The sequence below is a fragment of the Melanerpes formicivorus genome, unplaced genomic scaffold (genome assembly GCF_026170545.1).
Source record: "Melanerpes formicivorus ecotype bairdi unplaced genomic scaffold, bMelFor1.0.p_v2 SCAF_26, whole genome shotgun sequence".
NCBI lineage: Eukaryota > Metazoa > Chordata > Aves > Piciformes > Picidae > Melanerpes > Melanerpes formicivorus.
Genome location: NW_027142378.1, coordinates 4,345,661 through 4,371,127, shown reverse-complemented (window position 1 = coordinate 4,371,127; position 25,467 = coordinate 4,345,661). Strand labels below are relative to the sequence as shown.

Sequence of the window (25,467 nt, the reverse complement as noted above, 5' to 3'; positions counted from 1 at the left end):
AAGAATTGGGGCTGTTCAGTCTGGAGAAGAGAAGGCTCCAGGGACACCTTAGAGATCCATTTCAATATCTGAAGGAGACCTACAGGAAGGCTGGGGAGGGACTGTTTAGAAGGGCCTGTGGGGATAGGATGAAAAGCAATGGTTTGAAAGTGGAGCAGGGGAGATTTAGGTTGGACATCAGGAGGAAGTTCTGCACAATGAGAGTGGTGAAATATTGGAACAGGCTGCCCAGGGATGTAGTTGAAATCCCATCCCTGGAGACATTAAAGATCAGCCTTGCTGTGGCCTTGTGCAGCCTGCTCTAGTTGGAGGTGTCCCTGCTAACTGGAGGGGGGTTGGACAGGATGACCTTAGAGGGTCTCTTCCAACCCGAGGCAATCTGTGAATTATGCATGATTATTTCCACCATCACCATCTTTTTTTTGGTGTGTGCTGCTGCTTGTATTTAAAACAGGAGATGGGAATGTGGGGAGCCTGTGAGAGCAGCTCAGTGTTGCCTTACTGCACAAAAATGCAATGAAAACAAAATATGTTGACTAAGTTTTTGCATGGTAATAAATTTGTTACGACTCCATCCCATTATGGCACATTTAGCACTTTCTACACCACAATGAGATCTGCAATTATCATTTTTTGTCACTTTTATCTTCGAGACAAGTCGATAGGATTGCTGCTTAGCAGCTCCTAATCTGCTCTGTGGTTTTATGTCCCACATGACATTTGTAGCAAATTGCAGCTTTCCATTTATTCTTTAGGAGGCAGGTGCACTGACAGCAAAGCTGGCGGTGGCAGACTGAGACTTGTTAGCCACTGCAGTGTGTTTATCCTAGAAAAGAAGCCACACTTTTAAGCATAAATCTTGCTAATCTAAGTACAATCTAGATAATCAGTATTTTCTGTGATGTATAGGTTTGCCATAATCAGAGTGTTTCTGCAATAGGCTCTCATGGTGAGCTGCAGAATTTGGTCAGAAAAAGGCATGTTACGGGCAATCACTGTGGGAGTGGGCAGTTAAAAGAGCTCTGGCCACACTTGAAATGTATTCTTGCTAGAAGAATGCTGACCTGGACTTTTGTAGAGCTTTTGACACAGTTCCCCACAACATCCCTATGAGGAGAGGCTGAGGGAGCTGGGGTTGCTTAGCCTAGAGAAGAGGAGGCTTAGGGGAGACCTTATTGCTGTCTAGAACTACTTGAGGGGAGGTTGTAGCCAGGTGGGGGTTGGTCTCTTCTCCCAGGTATCCAGCACTAGAACAAGAGGACACAGTCTCAAGCTGCACCAGGGGAGGTTTAGGCTGGATGTTAGGTAGAAGTTCTTCGCAGAGAGAGTGATTTGCTATTGGAATGGGCTGCCTGTGGAGGTGGTGGAGTCACCAACACTGGAGGTGTTCAGGAAGAGACTGGATGATGCGCTTGGTGCATTAGATAGTGTTGGATGATAGGTTGGACTCAATGATCTCGGAGGTCTCTTCCGACCTGGTTAATTCTACTCTACTCTACTCTACTCCACTCTACTCCACTCCACTCCATCCTCCTCCCTAAGCTGGAGACATATGGAATTGATGGGTGAGCTGTCCAGTGGATAAGGAATTGTTTGGATGATCCCATCCCAAATAGTAGTGGTCAATGGCTCGATGTCCAGATGGGGATGGGTGAAAAGTGGTCAGACAAGTCAGACTCTCAAGGGTCTGTACTGGGGCCAGTGCTGTTCAATATCTTCATCAGTGCTATAGGAAACGAAATTGAGGCACCCTCAGCAGATCTGCCGATGACACCAAACTGAGTGGTGTGGTTGATAAGACTGAAGGGTGGGATGGGTGCTACCCAGAGGGACCTGGACAGGCTGGAGAGGTGAGCTGAGAAGTTAATGGGATTCAATAAGGCAAATGAAGACTACTTATGGAGAAAGCTTAGTCACAAGATGAAAGGACTAAGAGCAAAGCAGACTACAGAGAGACAGAAATGCTGGAAGTTGTGACTTCAGTGAGCCCTTTGGTTCACATTGTTTCAAAGAAGAAAAAAGGAAAAGGCCAATGAAGAGAGAGGCAAATTAATAGCTTCTAAGAGTTGAGAGTGGGAGGCTAAGTGACATTTTGATGTGAAGAATGACAGCTAAAATGATCCAAACAATTGGGATTATGGAGAACATAATTCCTGTGGCAATCTACACTGGGGGAAAAACAAAAAGAAGAAACCAAACCAAAACCACAAACTCCATAGCAGTGAAGATCCAGGGAATGAAACAGTAAACCTGCCCTCAAATAAACTACACTGAGAAGTGTAGCTGGGCCATGAGCAAGAAGCTAAACCATGAAAGCTAAACACCAGGATGCAAAGCTAAATGGCAATGTTCTGCAGGAAAACTAACACTCACCTTCCCCTTCTGGATCACAGTGTGGACAAAAATGTCAGAAACCTTCATTTCACCCCTCCTTTTCCTCCACCCATTAGCTAAATAAGGAACCATGGGACAATGTGGATTCTCCTGGGCCAGGGTGGCAAATTCTCACTGGACATTCAAAAGGAAAGAGGTAAAGTGACCTCAGCTTTAAGAGACAAGAGGGGTTTGAGGTTATTAGATGATAGATAATGATTTGGTAGAAACACCTGGATGGAGAAGAGAATGCTCTGGGGAGACCTTAGAGCAGCCTTCCAGTACCTGAAGGGGGCTACAAGAAAGCTGGGAAGGGACCTTTTACAAGGGCTTGTAGTGATAGAACAACAGGGAATGGATTGAAACTTGGGGAGGGCAGATTGAGATTGGAGATGAGGAAGAAATTCTTTGCAGTGAGGGTGGTGAGACACCGGAAGAGGTTGCCCAAGGAAGTCATGGATGCCTCCTCCCTGGAGGTGTTCAAGGCCAGGTTGGATGAGGCTTTGAGCAACCTGGTCCAGTGGAAGGTGTCCCTGCCCATGATCTTCAAGGTTCCTTCCAAACAAAACCATTCCATCAATCTACAAATAAATGTCTCTGCCTTTACCTAAATATGTTTTGCATGTGAGTTGAAGGAGGAACCACACACCTGCATTTGAAGCAAAACCTCATTTGTCTTAAGGCTGTCTAAACACATCTCCTGCCCGGGATTTCTTGTACAGAGATGGCTCTTAGTTGTGATTTGCAGTAATATATTGCTCTCAAATGTAATTGATTTCTACTTGAACTAAATATGCCACTGCACAACAAATTGAGCTTAATTCTTTGAAGTTCATCTGTAAGAAACATCTGGATTTCCAGAGCAGCAATGCAGTGCTTAATTGAAGAATAAAGGTGTGGGGGAAACTGCATCACAGAGAAAGTTTAGTACCAAATCTCCACTATTCACTAGGTGTAGGAAAGAGATACCTTAATCATTGCTCTGGGCAGCAAAACTGAGGGCACCCTCAGCAAGTTTGCAGATGATACCAAGCTCAGTGGTGAGGTTAAGACTGAAGGATTGGATGAGTGCCACCCAGAGGGACCTGGAGAGGCTGCAGAGGTGGGCTGAGGAGAAGCTCATGAGGTTCAATAAGGCAAAGTGCAAGGTCCTGCACCTAGATTGGAACAATCCTCCATATCCAGCACAACAAGGACATGGAGCTGCTGGAGTGGGTCCAGAGGTGGGCCAACCAATATGATCAGAGGGCTGGAGCACCTCTCCTGTGAAGACAGACTGAAAGAATTAGGGTCTGGAGAGGAGGAGGCTCTGGGGAGACCTCAGACCTGCATTTCAGTATCTAAAGGGGACCTACAGGAAGGCTGGGGAGGGACAGATTAGAAGGGCTTGTGGGGATAAGACGAGGGGCAACAGTCTGAAACTGGAGCAGGGGAGATTTAGGTCAGACATCAGGAGGAAGTTTTGGGCACCCTGATCTAGTGGGAGGTGTCCCTGCTGACTGCAGGTAGGTTGGACAAGGTGACCTTTGAGGGCCCTTTCTAACAGGATGTGAATCTGTGATGTGAGCAAAGCAATACAAAGTTTTTGTTCCACAGAAAAACAGTAGAATGTAGAAAGTTTTCATTTCTGGTGAGAACTGAAGCAATCACTCTGAATAGCCTGGGCTTAGAAAAAACAGCCATAGAACGATTGGCAATTTGAGCTTGCATTCTGTGTCCCCTGGTTTTTAACTATCCACACAGCATTCTGTGCCCTGCACAGTAATTCAAACTGAGCTCTACTGACAGAACAGGCTATTTGAAATATGGATTTATTTATCTCATTTGGGGGAAATGCTTAAGGCACAAGGAATTGCAACTTCTTGCTGGCAATGTACTGCCTGGAGAAGAGAAGGCTCCAAGGAGACGTAATAGTGACCTTCCAGTACCTGAAGGGGGCTACAGGAAGGATGGAGAGAAACTGTTTACAAAGGCCTGCAATGACAGGATGAGGGGCAATGGCTTCAAGGTAGAGAAGAGCAGATTTAGATCGGATGTTAGGAACAAGTTCTGCACCAAGATGGTAGAGGAAGACTGGAACAGGTTTCCCAGGGAGGTAGTTGGGGCTCCATCCCTGGCAGTATTCAAGGTGAGGCTCGACAGGGCTCTGGGCAGCCTGATCTAGTTGAGGATGCCCCTGCTGACTGCAGAGGGGGTTGGGCTGGATGACCTTTGGAGGTCCCTTCCAACCCAGACCATTCTGTGATGCTGCAGGGCTCCAGCTTCAAGTCCTTGGTCAAGCTATGACCTTGCTCAGATCACAGCTATCAGTCTGCTCCCATCTACTGAACGTGGAGCAAACTCTGCTTCTCTGCTGACACTGCCATTTAGCAAGGCCCCAATTCAACCTCTCCCTGCTCTGCCAGATGGGACTCTGGGGGAGCTAGAGCATGCAAAGATGAAATAAAAGAAAGTAATAAAAAAGTTGACTAACCTAACCCACCTGAGCTCGGCTCACAGGGATCGATGTCCTCATCATCGCTAGGACATTCAGCCGAGGCCACCAGGATGTCATCCGTGGTCTGCAGTGAAAACAAAAGAAAACAAAAGAAATCAGGTAAGCTGGATTTTAATTGACTGAACATATTGCAAGATTCTCACTGGCATTTATTTTATTGCTTGGATTTCTGGAAGGCCCAGAGCATTCCAGCTTTAATATGTCATGGCACAGTGACACTCTCCCACTCTGTATTAATAGAACTTTGCTTTCCAATTCACACTTGTCAGTTTGTAGGAGAACCATGTGAATATATCCAGTATACTTTAGTACTTTTTTTTTTTTTTGGGTAGTCTCTTCAACATTTCAGTATTTTTTTCCATTTTAGTAGTAAGAACAGAAAGCAGAAGCATAAAATACAAGTATATATGGGGCTGTTGCTATTCCCTTTTGCTCTCCAATCTCTCTACAGTGATCCTGCTGAAAATGCTGGGAGCATTAAAAAAACCCCAAATCCATCAAAACAAGTCAAAATATTGAACTGCCTGCAGCTGTTAAAACTATCAGAAAGGTAGTGATGCTCCCTCCACTTATTGCACTTGCTTCCTCAGATGCACAGCCCAAAAAAACATAAGAATGAAAGGGAAAGCAGCAAAGAGAATTCTCATTGAGTTGAATGCATCTTAATGAAAACAAAGCCAAGAAAAGAAAACAAACATCTGAAATATATGCACTGTTAGAAACTATCTCCCTATTTTCTTAACTAAGGTAAAACATCCTATTTGCTTAAGTTAAGGAGGTGTTGCTTAAATGCTGTGTCCCAGGTCTAAGGGGTTCAAGGAATCATGGAATGGCTTAGATTGGAAGGGATCTCAGAGATCATCTACTTCAACCACCCTGCCATGGGCAGAGAGACCTCTCAATGAGACTCAGCTGCTCAAAGCTCCATGCAATCTGGCCTTGAACACCCCCAGGCAGGAGACACCCACAGCCTCCCTGGGCAGCCTATTCCAGAGTTTCACCATCCTTGTACTGAAAAACTTCCTAAGCTCCAGTCTAACCCTGCTCTCGCTCAACTTCAAACCATTCCCCCTTTGTCCTGTCTCTAGACACCATCAGGAAAAGTCCCTCTGCAGCCTTCCTGTAGGATCTGTTCAGGTACTGGAAGGCAGCTCTAAGGTCCCTCCAGAGTCCTCTCATCTCCAGGCTGAACAGACCAGCTCCCTCAGCCTATCCCCACAGCAGATACATCTGTCCAAAATGAGCTTGCACAGTTCTTTGAAAGAAAGGAATCAAATAAATTATGACAATGGAGACAAACCGGGGAATGCAGGATACAACGTGCTAAAAAGGACAGAAAAGAAACTGTCTCTTCCTATCTGCCACTTCTTACAGTGCAAGAACAAGGAGATGCTCCATGAAACACTGAGGCAATCCATCTGAAGCTGACAAAATGCAATACCTTCTGTTGAAGCCACCTCTGAGAACAGTCATTTAGAAATGTAATCAGAACACCCATGGTTATGAGGGGAAATAATAGCAGGGAAATATAAACTGTCCTGCTGCTGGTCATCTCTGAGGTATTTTCCAACTTATTGATTCTATGATCCCTCAGGCAATTACTAATGAGGTTAAGAAGCAGCTTATCCTATGTGCAAGAAGTTTCAGAACTGTCCATTTCAGAATTGGCTATTTCAAGCTTCTCTTCACCCCACTGAAGGAAATACATAGGGAGAATAAAAAGATGGCATCCTATTGAAACAGGAGGCTAAGGATAGAGCAGGCAAGAAACCATTCCTGGATGCCTGTATGACAGACATGCCAACAAAAGAGACAGAACCCACTGCAGTGAATCAGTCACAGAGTGGTAGAGGTTGGAAGGAACTTCTGGAGATGATGAAGTCCAATTCCCCTGATAGAGAAGGTTGATCTAGAACACATTGTACAGGATGGTGTCCAGGTGGTCTTTGAATGACTCCAGAGATGGAGAGTCCACCACCTCTCTGGGCAGCCTGTTCCACTGCTCCACCACCCTTAATGTAAAGAAGTTCCTCCTCATGTTTAGATGGAACTTCCTATGCTCAAGGTTGTGCCCTTTACCTCTGTCACTGGGCACCACTGAAAAAAAACCCAACCAGGTTCCATCCTCATGACACCCACCCTTGAAATATTTCCAAGCACTGATAAGATCCCCCCCTCAGTCCTCTCCTTTCCAGGCTCAAAAGCCCCGAGTTCCTCAGCCTTTCATCACACTAGAGATATTTCAGTCCCCTCAGCATTTTCACAGCCCCTTGCTATACCCTCTCAAGCAGTTCCTTGTCCTTCTGGAGCTGTGGAACCCAGAACTGCAGGTGATATTTTTTTTCCTATGAGCATAGAGGAGGGACATAAAATACACCAACATTTTCCTCCATCAATTTAAGTCTGAAGACATGAAAGTCTCATTTCTGCAGAGCACAGCTAAAGCCAGACCGCTGTTGTTTATCATTATTACTCTAAGTGAAGTTTTAAAGCAGAGCATATTACAGTAATAGGCTTTTCTATGTCACGCTTCAGGAATATTAATGAACAAACCCTCCCAGTGCTTCCCTGAAGCAGGAAAGTGCTACACAAATGCCTTCATTAACATGGGAGGCACAACAAAGAAAAGCCTATTATAAAAATGCTATATTCTACAGGTAGAAGGCTGAGGCATAAAAAAAAATGAAGCGACTTGCTGAAGGTAACCAAAACAGGCCACGGACAGCAGCTATGTTATGGCCCAGCTCGATGCCACCCTCACAAAATATTATCTTCCCTTGTAGCTGAGAAAATTTGTAGCTGGAGGAAACCAGTCTAGGAATGTGTAATGCTGGGAAAATTAGCTGGCAGACTCACAGAAAAGCCCATAAAATAACGTAAAAAGCATTCGAGATATCCATTTTGTCTGACAAGAGCCAGCTGCAAACAGCTGCTTGAATTTCAGACCTCCACTTCTTTTTTTCTCAGAATACAACCACTTAAGCTTGAAAGGCAACATCTCAGACTCTTGGTGGGAAAAGCCACAATGTTTTTCTTGAAGTGTAAAGGGAAAAACAAACAAACCAACCCCAACCAAACAAAAAACCCCAACAAAACAACCGACCACACAATAAAAGCCCAAGAAACCAAAACAACCCCAACTAAGTAACCAATAAAGTCTGCACATGAAAGGTTAACTCAGTACTGTGAAAAACACAACTGTAAAATGGAAAGAAAGGTACCAGCAAGTATTAAATAAATGTATCCTGCATTCATAGGTTGGGCAGGATATTAAAAATCATCTAGTTCCAACCCCCTGCCATGGGCAGGGACACCTCCCACTAGCCCACGTTGCTCAAGGCCTCATTCAACCTGGCCTTAAAAACCTCCAGGGAGGAGGCATCCACAGTCTCTTTGGGCAACCTGTTCCAGTGTCTCACCACTGTCACTGGAAAGAATTTCGTCCTCATCTCCAGTCTGTATCTCCTCTCCTCAAGCTTCAAGTCATTCCCTGTTGTTCAAGCCCTTGTTATAAGTCCCTTCCCAGCTTTCTTGTAGCCCCCTTCAGGTACTGGAAGGCTGCTCTAAGGTCTCCCTTCTTTTCTCCTGGCTAAAACTACTCTTGCAGCCTGTCCCACTCCAGCAGTAACATGTCCCTCTTATGCTTGGGGCACCAGAAGTGGACACGGTGCTGCAGATGGTGTCTGAGCTGAGCAGAGGGGCAGAATCCCCTCCCTGTCCTGCTGCTCTCTCTGCTTTGGATGGAGCCCAGCACACAGCTGCCTTCTGGGCTGCCAGAGACCATTGCTGGCTCATTGGGAGTTTGTCACCAGCTAACACCCCCAAGTCCTTCTCCTCCAGACTGCTCTTGAGCTGCTCCTCACCCAGCCTGGATCTGTGCTTGCGATTGCCCTGACCCAGATTCAGGACCTTGCACTTGGCTTTGTTGAACTTCATGTGGCTGGCTTGGGTCCAGGTCTCCACCCTGGATGGATTCCCTTCCCTCCAGCATGTCAACCAGGACACAGAGCTTGGTGTCATGTGCCAACTTGCTGAAGGTGTCTCAGTCCCATTTTTTAAGGGTACTTTGGTACATGCATGGACAAGTAACCCTTGTAACTTGACTGAACTGAGGTGAAACAATCAGATGTACAGAATTATTGCAGTGTCTCTGACTATCCTTGACACCTGAACTAACTCTGCTTTTTGTACAGTTTGCAGTGCAGCCAAATCTACCAGAAAATAACTATACAGAAATCTTAACACTTACAATGAGAGAGACTTTGCTCAGTTACAAGAGGAAGTGTGGAAGCTCTCTTTGTGAAGTGACACTAATTTCAATCTATGGAAAGAGTATTCACACTTCCACAAGAATAAAGGGATGTTCTTGACTGATAAAAGTTAATGTGTACTGTGGGTACCATGATGAATAGTACCTTAAATAAATGTGAATCAAGCATGTCAAGGAAGAGCTCATTAATGTCTCAGAATATTAAAGGAGATGTAGGTTTCAAAGTCAATACCAGATACAAGGTTTCAAAGTCAATACCAGATATAAACCTAATTTTACTGCAAGCAATAAATCCCTTATCAGTATTTGAAGAAGGGAAGTGGCAAAGATGATGGGAAAAAATGTTTCCCTCAAAAAAATATGTCAGGAAGAATTCCATCTTAAGTATCATGCCACAACTTCTTCCTTTCCCTACCTCTCCCCAAACCTAAAAAACCCTTTCCTGATACTTATACATATTTTTATCAGGCAAAAAAAATAATGGTGAAGGATCTGTGAAAGTGAAGTGAGATAACAGTGGCCAAACTCCAAATGAAATCCATTGGCTTGCATAACACAGTTTAAACTGGGATTAAGAATTAGCTAAAACACTAGGGAATGTAAAGAATGCATAAACTAAATACTATGGGTCAGCTACCAGAGTTCTTCCTCTAGAGTTCTTTCTCTAGAGTTCTTTCTCTAGAATTTACCTGGAGAGAGAGCAGGATTTAGACCTAAAGGTCTCAGATGGCCAGGGGGTAGAGATAAATAATGTGAGATAGAGTAGGATGTTTTACTTACTGCACATTATCTTTGCCTCATGCTTTTTAATTTGGAGGGGAAGATTTAAACCAAATCAGTTTTCCTAAGTGAATTGCAATTGTTGCTAGCACTATGGCTAATTTACAGGACACTGCTTCGAGCATTCTCATTAATCAAGGATTTAAAAGTCAGTGGAAAATCCCTTATTTACCCTGAGTGCCTAATAGGATAACATCCAACTGGTATCATCATAATACACGATCGGATTAGGATGTCTCTTGGGCAACTGGTTGAAATTCATTTAAGAAGTGATACTCTGGCTGAAGGAGATTACCAAAAATAACAATAATCAAAAATTAACAGGTGAACAACCTGCAAGGCCTGGCAGAGTTTCTTTTGCTTGCATCTTCTTCTCTTGGTGTACATTCAGAGCTTTTCAGATTGATGCTGCCTTCCGGTACCTGAAGGGGGCCTACAAGAAGGCTGGGGAAGGACTTTTCACCAGGGCTTGTAGTGACAGGATGAGGGGGAATGGATTGAAGCTGGAAGAGGGCAGATTTAGACTGGAGATTAAGAAGAAATTCTTTCCAGTGACAGTGGTGAGACACTGGAACAGGTTGCCCAGAGAGGTTGTGGATGTCCTCTCCCTGGAGGTGTTCAGGGCCAGGTTGGATGAGGCCTCGAGTGACCTGATCTAGTGGAAGGTGTCCTGTCCATGGCAGAAGGGTTGGAATTGGATGATCTTTACGGTCCCCTTCCAACCCAAACCATTCTATGGTTCTATGTGGTTGTAGAATTTCCAGTGCAGTTCATTGTAATAGGTAGCTCCTTAAAAAGTTGGGATGTCTGTTCACACCTTGTAGCTCCTTGAAAAGTTGGGATGTCTGTTCACAGCTCAGGAAAAGGATGGCAGTAAAAGTTTACAATTAACATGTCAATATGAAAAATGGACCAAAGAAATACTCCCATTTTGTGAAGGTAGAAGTCCCTGCCTAATGTCATCTCTGACACTGAGTCAGGGGTGTGGTCCCTGCAGGAAGAGGTCTTGCTTACATCAATCAGATCTGCTTGGGGAGAAACAAATTAAATAAATAAAATAAAATAAGGACTTTGGGATTTGTCTCTTAGCCAAGACAAAGTTTAAAGTATCACCAATCTGCCATCTTGCCTGAGGAAGGAAATGGTGACTATTTCAAGAAAGCTCCTGGCCAGAGCAGAGAATGATGCTCTAGTCGCGGCTTAAATAGTGTGACAGTCTGTAGCTCTGGATAAATATCAAACTGCCTCCAAGGTTACTACCACAGGCTCAAAACTGGTACCAGCAGTTGTGGCTGTGCCCTCCTAACAGTGCTCCTTCAATGCTATGTCACTGGGAAGACTTAACTGCAAATGAATAAACAATAGGGAAAAGTCATTTTGGGTTTCTTATTCGTGTGGTTTTTTTGCATGACTGGGCATAAATATATCCCATCTCCTTCAGTTATTATGCATGAAGCCTGTTACACCTGAGGGGACCAGAGAAATATGATTTAGAAATTAAATCAGCAAATCTGAATTGTGCATTCATTAACAGCATAATGGATCCTGTATTTTTCCCCTCCTGTAGTATTCCACCAGCTCCTCCTTTAAATCACAGCACCCTACAGCTACCCTGAGTGTAGTTCATTCCTTTCTTCTTCAGTAATATACTTTACCCCATGAGAACTGCAAGTAAATCCAAATGAAACAACAGTTTAGAAGCAGCAGCCCTAAATTATTGTATGAATTATAAACAGCTCAACTGCTTCTGACTAATGCTGAGATTATCTTAGATGAGAACGTCGATGGTGTAATCAAAACTGTTCTTATTTATTTGTACAGCTATGGTGCCTAACAGCAGCCAGGCACCACTGTGCCTGGTTGGTAAAGGCAGCTGGAGGGAAGAGGCTCTGCTCTGAGAAGCTTACCCTTTGATTTTTTTTTCCCCCCTGATATGCTCATTTTCAAGGGTAGGAGTTCAGGTCACCCAATTTCAGTTCCAAATTGGCCCTGTCTTTCATAGCCAGCATCTCTTCTTCTGCCTTCAGACGTGTTGCTGAGGGCCAAGACTTGGCAGAATTGGATAATGGCTGGCCTTGATGATCTTTATAGGTCTTTTCCAACCACAATGATTCTATGATTCTATGATTCTGGACAAGATGCAAGAAATGAGCCTGAGAGAGGGGAGCAGAGGGTGAGAAGGGGCAGCACTGACAAGCACTAACAGTTATGCAGGCTCTGGTCTAGCAAATCTTCCAAAATGATGGCTCAAAATAGCAGGAAGGAAGGTCAGGAAGAAAGGAGGCAGTGAAATGCCATGCAGGGGCCTGTGACTGGCCAAGAGGATACTGGGAACAGATGGTGCCTGGAGAGCACTGCTGAGGCTAGAAGCCTCACTGAGAAAATTCCTATTATTTCAAATCCTGCCCAGAGAGTAAAGGAGTGAGGGCAGGCAGGGTGGTGCAGGAAGCACCAACAGCACAAGGATTAAGACACTGGAGGATAGAGCACACTTGTGTGGAGAGGGGAAGTAACAAAGAAGGTGAGAAATGAGTGGTACAGTCAGAGGAGCAAAGGGGACAAAGCAGTAAAAGGGGATGGCCAAGGTACAAGGGACTTGATAACAACAGCTCTGCTTATGGGAAGATTAATGAGCTAGAATTTAATGACTGTTACCAAATGGCTGTCTGAAAACAGACTTTCAGATGTAGGAGAAGGACACTAAATCTGTAATTCTCCTTTCCCCCTTTTCTCTAATGCTTGGTTACCATCCCTGCTTACCTCATTCCTCCTCCTGAAGGAAAAAAAATATAGTAAAAAGCTTCTTTAAAGACTTGCCATGCAGTCCAGAGAGAATCAGCTACAAGTGAGAATTAAACACAGAGCTAGAGCTGTGGTATGGATGAAGTGTATGGAAACCCAACAGAGGAAGGGTTTGGAAACCCAGCAGACACGCATTGCTACCTTTTTCTTCAGCTCTGGCAAACTTTCCTTTCAAAATATGCTGTTTAACATCTTTGTCAGTAACATGGACAGTGGGACTGAGGCACTCACAGAAAGTTTGTGGATGACCTGTGCTGTGCTGAAGCACTGGAGAGAAGAGATGGCATCCAGAGAGACTTGGACAGGCTGGAGAGGTGTGCCCAAGCCAGATTCAGTAAGTTCCACAAGGACAAGGGCAAGGTCCTGCATCTGGGTCAAGGCAATCCCAAGCACAGATAGTGAGAGTGAAGTGAGAGTGGTTGAGGAGTGGCTCCAGAACTGCCTGGAGAAGAAGGACTTAGAGGTGTCAGCTGATGACAAACTCCCCACAAGCCAGCAACGGTCACTGGAGGCAGCTGTGTGCTGAGTTGCATCCAAAGCAGGGAGAGCAGAAGCACAGGGAGGGGATTTTGCCCTTCTGCTCTGCTGAGACCTCAACTGCAGTACTGCCTCCAGTTCTGGTGCCCCCAGAAGAAGAGGGACATGGAGCTACTAGAGTGGGTCCAGAGAAGGGCCATGAAGATAATCAGAGGGCTGGAGAGTTGGGTCTGCTTCAGCCTGGAGAAAAGAAGGCTCTGGGGAGACCTAATTATGTCCTTCCAGGATCTGAAGTGGGCTACAAGAAAGCTGGAGAGGGACTTTTTAGGGTGTCAGAGGGTGACAGGACTGGGGGGAATGGAGCAAAACCAGAAGTGAGTAGATTCAGATAGGAAGTTAGGAAGAAGTTCTTCCCCATGAGGGTGGTGAGACACTGGCACAGGTTGCCCAGGGAGGTGGTGGAAGCCTCATCCCTGGAGGTTTTGAAGGCCAGGCTGGATGTGGCTGTGAGCAACCTGCTCTAGTGTGAGGTGTTCCTGCCCATGGCAGGGGGGTTGGAACTAAATGATCCTTGAGGTCCCTTTTTTTGGGGGGTTTTGGCAGAAGGATGAACTGCACAATTTTCTAAGCCAGGACTATGTAATTTAAATTTAATTTTCTGTGTATGAAGCATATCTCTCTGCCTGGTTGTTGAGCCAGTCGTAGGGAGAAGCTTTAATGTGTCAAATTAATCAGTTGTCCTCTTCTCCCTGGTGAAAACAAGCTCCCCTTGCAGGAGGCAGTTTGCTGAGGAAGGTGCTCCCTAGCAATATTATCAGCTCTAGATGAGAAGCTGTTTGGACCACTGCCTCCAAAGTTGTATTTAACCTGCTCTAGGTCAATCAAGCACATGGGCATCAATTACTCCTCATCCACCCACATCTAAACAGTGTTTTCTCCTGAAAAAAAAAAAGTTAGTTCTGGACATGGATATTAAAATGCTAATATTTCAAGTACGTGCAGAGTATTTATTATACAGCTAATTAACTGCTGACATATTATTAGCCAGGAATGTGAAAATACAGCGAGGGAGAATCAAAACACTTTCTCAGTCCTGGCTCTCATCTAATTAATACCATCAGGTGACTGTCCCCTTGTGCTCAGCTCTGATGAGGCCACACCTTGAGGATTGTGTCCAGTTTTAGAATAGAATAGAATAGACCAGACCAGACCAGACCAGGTTGGAAGAGACCTTCAAGATCATTGCGTCCAACCCATCAACCGATCCAACCCACCTAAACAACTAACCCATGGCACCAAGCACCCCATCAAGTCTCCTCCTGAACACCTCCAGTGATGGTGACTCCACCACCTCCCCAGGCAGCCCATTTCAATGGGCAATCACTCTCTCCGTATAGAACTTCTTCCTAACATCCAGCCTTGGGCGCCTCAACACAAGATAAATGTGGAGGTGCTGAAGCCAGGGCAGAGAAGGTCAGCAAAGGTGGGGAATGGCCTGGAGAATAAATCTGATGAAGAGCAACTGAAGGAACTGGGGATGGTTAGTGTGAAACAGAGGAGGCTGAGGGGAGACCTCATTACTGTCTACAGCTACCTGAAAGGACCTTGTGCAGAGGCTGGTGCTGGTCTCTTCTCACAGGTAGTTAGTGATAGAACAAGAGGGATTGGCCTCAAGCTGCAACTGGGTAGGTTTAGACTGGACAGTAGGAAACATTTTTTCCCAGGAAGAGTGGTCAGGGATTGGAATGTGCTGCCCAGGGAGGTGGTGGAGTCACCAAGCCTGAATGTGTTTAAAGGTGGTTTGGATGTGGTGCTTGGGGATATGGTTTAAGGGTGAACATCACTTTTGGAGGGCAGAGTAATGTCCTATGAAGCTTGGGTCTGCAACTGGTTAAGACCAACAAGAGTTAGCTATATATGCACTGGAAGGAAACAAAGCCTAATTGCCTTTCAATTAAAATAAGAGTTTCATTAAGCTCTGTTTTGGAGCTACAGTTAATTAGATAGTTTCTGAAAGTGTACATTTGTCACAGAGGTATCTGGGCTTTGTTAATGATGCTTTTGTTTCTTAACAGTCTAACAAAGGGCACAGAAAATTAAGGTGAGAAACAGGCTACAGGAAACCTTTGCATGCTTGGGAGATGCTCCAGGTGACTGCTGGGGGAGTGGCATGAACTTCAGATGGCATCATTTAGCCTTCAGAAATCTGTGTACCATTGTTTCAAGGCCTGAATTTTCTTAAGTAATCACTTTCAGCAAAGGTGAAGACAGTTTAAAACTCTGTTATTTGCATAAGAAAAGTTTTATCTGTCACTGCTTTAGTGCTGAGAATTCAATACACAGATCACCGTGTTGGAAGGGATGCTCAGAGGTCATCTTGTCCAATCCCTCTGCACTAGCAGGGACACCTCCAACGAGATCAGGCTGCCCAGGGGCACGGCAAGGCTGATCCTGAATGTCTGCTGGAACAGGGCTTCAACCACATCCCTGGGCAGCCTGTTCCAGCATTTCACCACTCTCACTGTGCAGAACTTCCTCCTGATGTCCAACCTAAATCTGTCCTGCTCCACTTACAAACCACTGCCCCTCAGCCTATCCCCACAGGCCCTTCTGAACAGTCCCTCCCCAGCCTTCCTGTAGGTCCCCTTCAGATATGAAAATGGAACTCTAAGGTTTCTCTGGAGCCTTCTCTTCTTCAGGCTCAGCAGTACCAGTTCTTTCAGTATGTCTTTGTAAGAGAGATGCTCCAGCCTTCTGATCACATGGGAGACAGTTTTTCTGTCCATACTGCTGTAGATAACGTTTGGACAGTGAGGAGAAGTTGGCCAGACTTGAGTAAGATGGAGAGAGAAATTAAGCTTGGAATGACATCAAGATGGGATACTGAGACAAAGGACCAGAAAAGACTTCTAAGATCAAGTCCAAACATCAACCCAATACCACCACAGCCACTGAACCATGACCCAAAATGCCATGTCCACAGATTTCATCTCCAGGGATGGTGACTCCACTACCTGCCTGGGCAGCCTGTTCCAGTGCCTGACCACTCTTGCAGCAAAGAAATTGTTCCAAATATTCAACCTAAATCTACCCTGGCACAACTTGAGGATTTGGGAAGTCTTAGGCTTTTCATCCACTGTCAGCAGTTATCTGCTAATCACTCTAACAAAAACTCCACTTGTCTGCAGATGTCTGGCCCATGAGGATCCATCATCCAGTTTTGGAGGCCCTTTTACAAGAAGGATCTGGACATAATGGAATGTGTCCAGAAAAGGGCCACAAGTATGAGCAGAGGGCTGGAGCTCCTCTGCTATGGAGGCAGACTGAGAGAGTTGGGGTTGTTCATGCTGGAGAAGAGAAGGCTCCAAGGTGACCTAATTGTGGCCTTCCAGTATCTGAAGGGGGCTACAAGAAAGCTGGGGAGGGACTTTTGAGGGTGTCAGAGAGTGATAGGACTGGGGGGAATGCAACAAAACTAGAAATGGGTAGATTCAGATTGGATGTTAGGAAGAAGTTCTTCCCCATGAGGATGGTGAGACACTGGAACAGGATGCCCAGGAAGGTGGTGGAAGCCTCCTCCCTGGAGGTTTTGAAGGCCAGGCTGGATGGGGCTGTGAGCAACCTGCTGTAGTGTGAGATGTTCCTACCCATGGCAGGGGGGCTGAAACTGGATGATCCTTGGAGTCCCTTCCAACCCTAACAATTCTATGATCATCTGAAAAGAAGTAAGTGTAAGACTCCCACTAAGTGTAATCTCAGCCTCAGAGATCTGTAAGGTGGATCCACAGGTCTGGGGTGTCAGATTGAGAGCACAGAGTGGAATGTGTCTCTGCTGTTTGTTGGGGTTTTTTTTAAGCAACTGGCAAAAGCACAGACAAAGACATTTGATCTGGGAAATCTGAAGTGTGAAAGGGAACAAACACCCAACAATTAGGGGATGTGAGAACTCAAGTCTGATGTGAAGCCATAATTCACACGCCTTGTGCCGGCACAAGCTGATGCCATCTTTAATAACAGGCTGCTAGAGATTCACAACAACATATTTGGATGTCAGCTGGCAGAGAGCTCCGCAGTGCTAGAGAAACAAAATGTTCACACTCGAGTTGTGGATCTGGCCCATCTCTTCTTGTCATGTCACTTAAAGCCCAAACCCATAGGGAATGATCTTAAACTTCAACATGCCTAAGGCCATGGACTAAAGGCTGTTCTGACTACAATGGGGCACACTTCACACAATCACAGAATGTTAGGGATTGGAAGTGACCTCAAAGGATCATCCAGTCAAACCCCCCACTGCCAGAGAAGGATCACCTAGGGCAGGTCACACAGGAACACACAGCTGGGTTTTGAAACTCTCCAGAGGAGGAGACTCCACAACCTCTCTGGGCAGCCTGCTCCAGGGCTCTGACACCCTCAAGTTTCTCCTTCTGTTCCTATGGAACCTCCTCTGCTCCACCTTGCATCCATTGCCCCTTGGCCTGTCACTGGACACCACTGAGCAGAGCCTGGTTCTGTCCTCCTGACACTACCCTGCACATCTTTATCAACATGCACGAGGTCACCCCTCAGGCTCCCTTGTCCTGTCTCTAGACACCCTCAGGAAGTCCCTCTGCGGCCTTCCTGTAGGATCCCTTCAGGTATCGGAAGGCAGCTCTAAGGTCCCCTCACATTCTTCCCTTGTCAGGCTTTATAACCCCAGCTCCCTCAGCCTGTCCTATAGCAGAGGTGCTCCAGTCCTTGCATCATCTTTGTGGCCTCCTCTGGACTCTGTCCATCAGCTCTGCATCATTCTTACACCGGGGACAGCAGAACTGGATGCGGTATTGGAGGTGGGGTCTCAGCAGAGCAGAATCAAGGCTCAAACTCACATGGGAGTCTACAAGAAGTTCTTGGTGCAACCAAGATGTTCATTTGGCTCCCTAAGTAGGCTTGCTGTGTTGGGAAAGGCTGTAATTAAACTCCCTGAGCCTGTCAGGCTTGTCTGTTTAGCAATGTCAGAGTGATATAAATGAAGTTCATTAAAACTGGGCTAAGTCCCAGGTGGATAAATTTATGCTGGGGAAAAAGAGCAGAGATTTCCTGTGCAGCTTTGGAGGGCAGTGCAAGCTACCTCCAGCCTGCTCAGGGTTCTAACTCTCTGTGTCAATAGGAATTGAAGCAGGCACACTGCAGTGGTTCATTGCTACTGGCATGATGGCAGCCACAGGATGTGTCAGACCCTCATGCTGACATGCTCTTTCTGTCTGACTGCATAACAATCTCCACTACACCTCAACTCCTCAGGTTCAGCTCTCTTCCCTGGAAGGGCTACATTCTGCTGTCAGGAGAGCAAACTGCACAGCCACAACCATACAGACCAACCAGACATAAACCTGCTGGAGCAGGCTAGAGAAGGGCCACAAAGATGATCAAAGAGCTGAAGCACATCTCCTGTGAAGACAGGCTGAAAAATTGGGGCTGTTCAGCTTGGAGAAGGAAAGGCTCTGGGGAGCCCTCAGAACTGCATTTCAATATCTGAAGGGGACTTACAGAAAGGCTGGGGAAGGACTGTTGAGAAGGGTCTGTGGTGAAAGGACAAGGGGCAGTGGTTTGAAACTGGAGTAGGGCGGATTTAGGTTGGACATCAGGGGGAAGTTCTGCACAATGACAGTGGTGAAATACTGGAATAGGTTGCCCAGGGACGTGGTTGAGGTCCTGTCTCTGGAGACATTCAGAATTAGCCTTGATGTGTGCCTGAGCACTTTGATGTAGCTAGAGGTGACCCTGCTGAGTGCAGGGGGGTTGGACAAGATGAGCTTTGAGGGTCCCTTCCAACCCAATGCAATCTGTGAATCTATGAGAAAGCCTGCATTAAACACAAACATGTCAGTGCTTCTCCCACCAGTTCCACATCAGGCATGCAGGCAGTTTGTCACTGTCAGCAAGCCCCAAGTGCCCCATGTTGGACAGCCATCAAAGGGTCATGTGCAAGTCTCTACATTTTTATGAGGCTGAGGGAGCTGCAGTAGGGTTTCTTTCTCTTCAGCAGTGGAGCACAGCACCTTTGTACAGGGAGGTGGTGGGGGGGAGGGTGTTCCTCCCCTTCTTTTTGTTTTCTTTAAGCCTCTATACAAAAACATGTAATGGCTGGATTCTCCAGAATTCCTAAGATTCTCCAGACTTCCTATGACTCCCCAGACTTCCTAAGACTCCCCAGACTTCCCAGATCTCAGCAAAGCTACACAACTACCTTCACATACTGCCCACCACTGATTTCTCACATCTTTAGTATTCTCTTATCTTACACAAAGGTCCCAACCTCCTCCTCCTCCACGGCAGTTCTCTGGAGGTCTGTCCTTTGAAGCGTGGGACCTCTCCCTTCTCCCTAATATCACTGCAAGATCCATTTTTTTCTAACCTCTGCTCCTCTTTGTCTCCCTGCTGCAAGACTTCTAATTAGCCTGCCAGATGATTGAAGCCCTCTGTTGCCCTCAGTGCTCTACCTTCTGCAGTCATTGTTCAGACTCCACTGCATCTCTCTAAGACCCAGAGAAAAAAAATAAATGGTTTCCTCTGTTGCTGCCTGTTCATCATGAAAATGAAGCAATATTCTTCACTTAACATCACCAGGAACTTAAATGTTAACTTTACCTTCAAGTTAACTTAATGTCACTTCAAGTTATCAATGAATTTTAATGTCTGTAACAAACTTCAACAGAGAGGAGCAAGATTTTGAGCTGACAGGAGCGCAGGAGCTTCCTGCAAAGCACTGTTCCACCTCTCTCCTCCTGGATCAGGTAACAGTCTTCAGATGCAGAGGAACATTTTACACTGCAACACCTAACAGGCAAACACCCCTTGGCTGCTCTGTGATGCAACATCTGCCATTTGGGGGCATCCCTTCCTACTTTTATCCAACAGCAAAAGGAAAGAAGGAATTGGGATGGGAGAAGGCTGAGGGGGGAATCTGATCAATGCTTGTCAATACTCCAAGGGTGGGTGTCTGGAGGATGGGACCAGGCTTTTTCCAGTGGTGCCCAGTGAGGGCACAAGAGGCAATGGGCACAAACTTGAACACTAGAATCACAGAATGTCAGGGGCTGGAAGTGACCTCAAAAGACCATTCAGTCCAAAGCCCCTGCCACAGCAGCAGGATCACCTATAGCAGGTCACATAGGAATGCAACCAGATGGGTTTTAAATATCTCCAGAGAGGAAGTTCAGTCTAAACATGAGGAGGAACTTCTTGGTTGAGGGTGGTAGAGTGGTGAACCAGGCTGCCCAGTGAGACAGTGGATTCTCTTTCACTGGAATTATTTAAAATTCCATCATAGAATGGTCTGGGTTGGAAGAGACCTCCAAAGGTCATCTAGTCCAACTCCCTCTGCAGGCAGCAGGGGTATCCTCAACTAGATCAAGTTGCTCAGAGCCCTGGTGAGCCTCACCTTGAATATCTCCAGGGATGGGGCTCCAACCACCTCCCTGGGCAACCTGTTCCAGTGTCCCACCACCCTCATAGTAAAGAACTTGTTCCTACCATCCAACCTAAATCTGCCCTTCTCTAGTTTGAAGCCATTGTCCCTCATCCTATCGCTGCAGGCCTTTGTAAACAGTCTCTCTCCATCCTTCTTGTAGCCCCCCTTCAGGTACTAGAAAGCAGCTATTAGGTCTCCTTGGAGCCTTCTCTTCTCCAGGCTGAACAACCCCAGCTTCCTCAGCCTGTCCTTGTAGCAGAGGTGCTCCAACCCCCCTTGGACCTGCTCCATCAGGTCCATATCCTCCCTATATTGAGGGCTCCAGACCTGGACGCAGTACTCCAGGTGAGGTCTCACCAGAGTAAATTGGCAGAATCCCCTCTCTGGATCTGCTGCCAACGCATCTTTTGATGCGGCCCAGGCTGCCATTGGCCTTCTGGGCTGCAAGCTCACACTGTCTACCCATGTCCAGCTTCTCATCCATCAGCACCTCCAAGTCCTTTTGCACAGGGCTGCTTCCCACAGGGTCCCTCAAGAAAGCTGCTATGCACTGTATTGCAGTACTTTGAGAGAAAGAGCTCCTGACAAGCAGAGACACAGCCTACATCCCAGCATGCAGCAATTTAAGAGCAATAACAGCCTCATTTTGATTGATTCCTACAGAACATTAATGTAACACCTAAGCACTCAGATGGAGGGAAGGGGAAAAACTCCACAAGTTAGGTGAGACTACCCAGAGAGAATCTCTTCACCTGATCACAGCAGCTTGCAGAGATTACTTGCATGGAAGGAGCCACCCAAGGATGAATTTTGGGGTAAATGGCTATTATGACAGCAAATGATTCCCCCTAATGCTCTGTTCTGTTTCTCAACATTTGAAATTTAATTACTTGGGGAAAGAAAAGAAGTAATAATTAAAAATGCAAAAGCTAGCAGTACCCTCGCCATCACAACAACATTTTCAACCTGAGAAGGCATTTTGCTGCACTCTGAAGACACCTTCAGGTGTGAACCCAAGGGAGGCAGGTCTCAGGCAATGTTGCTATAGCAATTATTTGTGGGAATGTGATGTGCCTCGGTCACATTTCAACACACCAGCTCCTGCATGCTGCTCACAACCAGAACACAAACTGTCTGAGGCTTACTGTATCCTATTAAGATTTGCAAGTTACTCATACAGTGCTGTACTCCCAATACATAGGAGTGGAAGAATAGGCTTTGTTACTCATATTTAATTAGGTTCCAGCCACAGCCTTCAGACCTATGCATTCAGTTAGATCTTTCAACTGCTCCTTCCCACAAAATCAAGTTATATAAATATCTTCTAAGAGCAATCAATTACACTTTCTGAATGACTGTGCACAATGCACCATTCAAATGAGGTCTGCTTTGAAGAGCAGTGATTTAGGATCAGATTCATATTTGGAGGCAAAGGAAGGCAAACTTTGGTCGAGATCAATTTTCTAACCATTCAGCACAAACGAGAGGGGGGCAGGGGAGGGGGAAGGTGTGAAAAAAGAAGCAATGTCCAAGTATCCTCAAAAGCCCAAGCTGCAGGTAAAGCAGAAATATCTGAATCACCTCTGCATGCATTTTTGTCCATTTAACAATACTTCACTGCTTGGCTAATCTAAATTTCCCTGGCTACATTCATTCAAAATAAATGCAGCCGTGCATTGCGCCATTAACAGGCAGCTTCAGCTTTCAGCTCAGAGACCTCGGAGCCAAAGCACCCCAGATTTTGGGAGGGTTTAGGTTTGAAGCTAATTTAGTCTAGCAAAGCAAAATCTATGGACATAAAACTCACAGACAATGCACAAACTACCTCTGCAGACCAGATCCTCCAGGGTGCTCGAGTCATATACTCAGCCAGCTAGCAGCGTTTTTCTTCAACCTGCTGTTCTTTAATCCCCAATTGGTTTTATTAATTGATCTTACACTTCAAAAATTGCTTCAGCAGCCAGAACTGGATAGGTCCTAGGAGTGCACAATGCTTAATTTCACAATGAAGCCTTTGGTAATGAAAGATCCATCATGGTACAAAGAGAGTGCCCTACATAAAATGAGGCCAGGGAGGACCCGGCCGCGTTCTGCGTTTGCTCGGCAACATGACAAAGCCTCTTGCTTAACTCTGTCAGATACACAGTGAGGCAGCTCCCCAGCATCTCCTTCCCAGGATCTGCAGCCAGCATACTTCACCATGTCTTAATATTTTGCTTCAGCAGAATCAAAACGTTGCAGCCTCCTTCCTTTGTTCCTTGCAGCAACGTCTGAATTACAGCAGGTATAAACCATCTGCTTATGCAAATTACACTCAGAGATTTGGGGTGACAAAAATCCTTGGCAAAGGGGGAAAAAACCACCAAACACCCACCAAACCCTCTGTATATCAGAGTGCTCTCTGAGCAAAGGAATCATTCATCTTTCCTGGGTTTTTTTGGGCTTGAAATACAATCCAGGGGGCCTTTTCAATATGTGAAAGTCACACTTCTTAACCTCATCTATCAACGTCTGGAGCAGGCCAGCCACTTCCTGTGGTATTTTTACAGGTAACAGAACAAAGCCATTTTCTCAAACACCCTTGACACGTGCAAATGCTCAGTACCAACTTTGTTACAGACCACACAACCTGCCCTCTCAAGCCTTGGCTTTTCGATTCTGTTATTTCAAACTCCAAACAATCAAACCAGTGGTGACAGATATCTGTAACTAGCACTTGTGTATAGAGCTGCTCTTCAGCTTCCCTGCACTAACCCTCCATGTTAAAAACAGATGAGGAGAGGACGAGGCTGACATTTAAACATTCAGTTCTCTTGATAGGAGACAGAAATATGGACATCTACACAGTCCTGGGGGAAAGGATAGAAAACTCATCTCTAAATCCCACCCTGTAGTAAAAAGGATGCCCTGAGTTCTGCAATCTTGAACCTTAGCTCCTGTTTTCTCATTAGCCAACATCCTCCCCATCCTCCCACCCCCTCAGGCAGCTGTATGCTGTAGACCCAAGCAGAAGCCTGTGGTAATTCATGGAATAGTTCAGGTTGGAAGATATCTTAAAGATAATCTGGTTCCACGTGCAGAGATTGTGAGGGTGCCAGAGCCCTGGAGCAGGCTGCCCAGAGAGGTTGTGGAGTCTCTTTCTCTGGAGACATTCAAAACCAGCCTGGATGTATTCCTGGGTGATCTGCCTTGGGTGATCCTGCTCTGGCAGGGGGGTTGGTCTGGATGATCTTTTGAGGTCCCTTCTAATCCCTAACATTCTATGATTTGTGATCTGTCCTCCATGACTGTTTCTTCAGCTTAATAGGGCATGGCAAGTGCCAGCAGGCAGGCTGCTTCCAATGATGCTGCTCTGAAAGTTCAATCTGCCATTGTAAGATTATGCAGGTAGCTAAACCTCAGCTGTAGACATCATAGAATTGTTAGTGTTGGAGGGGACATCAAGGATCATCTAGTTCCAACCCCCTGCCATGGGCAGGGACACCTCACACTAGATCAGGCTTCTCAGAGCCACATCCAGCCAGGGATGAGGCTTCTGCCACCTCCCTGGGCAACTTGTTCCAGTGCCTCAGCACCCTCATGGGGAAGAACTTCTTCCTAACATCCAATCTGATTCTACCCCTTTCTAGTTTTGTTCCATTCCCCCTCATCCTATCATTATCTGATACCCTAAAAAGTCCCTCACCAGCCTTCTTGTAGGCCCCCTTAAGACACTGGAATGCCTGAAGGCTGTTATCTCCTACCTCAATTGAACAGGAACAGACTGAGCATTAGGTGGGTCTCACGTACTCAGAACAGGTAACAAATTCCACCACTGCACAACACCATGGATCTGGAGTTCTGCAAATGGCAGAGTGAAGCCTCCAAGAGGTGATTATCATCCCCAAATACCTGCCTTGGAAGTGGCAGACTTCTCACAACAGCATGTGCTGCTAGAAGGAGCATCTGTAGACTTGATTCTCCATTAAACACGTAGCACAAGTATCAATAAAGACTCTTTGTCTACCTTTCCTTTCCTACTGATCTGAATCAGTTGTTAATAAAAGTAAGAAACAGCTTATTTTTTTTCCCCCATCAGCATAGGAACACACCTAGCCTGGTATTTATCACTGCATGGCCTGCTTAGAGCCCTTCTAGTTTCCTTTGAAGGATCACAAATTATTCACAGCACAGCAGGGTGTCTTCAGTGACCACATCTGATGTATCTTATACAACATCCCTGGGTTTGTATCTGATAGCAGAGCTGAGACACCACATCATTTTTTATGGGAACCTGAAACTGGGTTCCTCTGCAAGAAAATATCTCCTCCCATGACTTTCTGCAGTGCTTTATAAAATATTTATTGATAGGATGCCTAAAAATACCATAGGCCAGCACAGTTTTCAGCTGGGTAACTATTTAGCAGCCACAGACCAGATTTCACAGGACAGGGCTCTTGTAAGCATAGCTGCCCAGAAATCACACTCCTTTTCTGACACAGGAATATATTTTCATTTATAATGAATAAATCACAGATTCACAGATTGCACTGGCCTGGAAGGGACCCTCAAAGTTCTGGACAAGATGACCACCTCCCCTGCAGTCAGCAGGGACACCTCCAATGAGAGCAGGCTGCAAAGGGACACAGCAAGGCTGATCTTGCATGTCTCCAAGGATGGAGCCTCAACCACATCCCTGGGCAACCTGTTCCAGTACTTCACCACTCTCATTATGCAGAACTTCCTCCTGCTGTCCAACCTAAATCTCCCCTGCTCCAGTTTCAAACCATTGCCCCACATTCTATCCCCACAAGCCCTTCTAAAGAGTCCCTTCCC

At 45.9% G+C, this 25,467-nt stretch overlaps 1 protein-coding gene across 1 annotated transcript in view; it reads right to left on the bottom strand.

The window, feature by feature from the left end:
- Positions 1-25,467, bottom strand: part of NRXN1 (neurexin 1) — an 814,281-nt gene that overhangs the window by 18,595 nt on the left and 770,219 nt on the right. Inside the window, 1 exon segment of the mRNA XM_068153449.1 lies at positions 4,856-4,934. Coding sequence (XP_068009550.1) covers positions 4,856-4,934 — 79 coding nt within the window.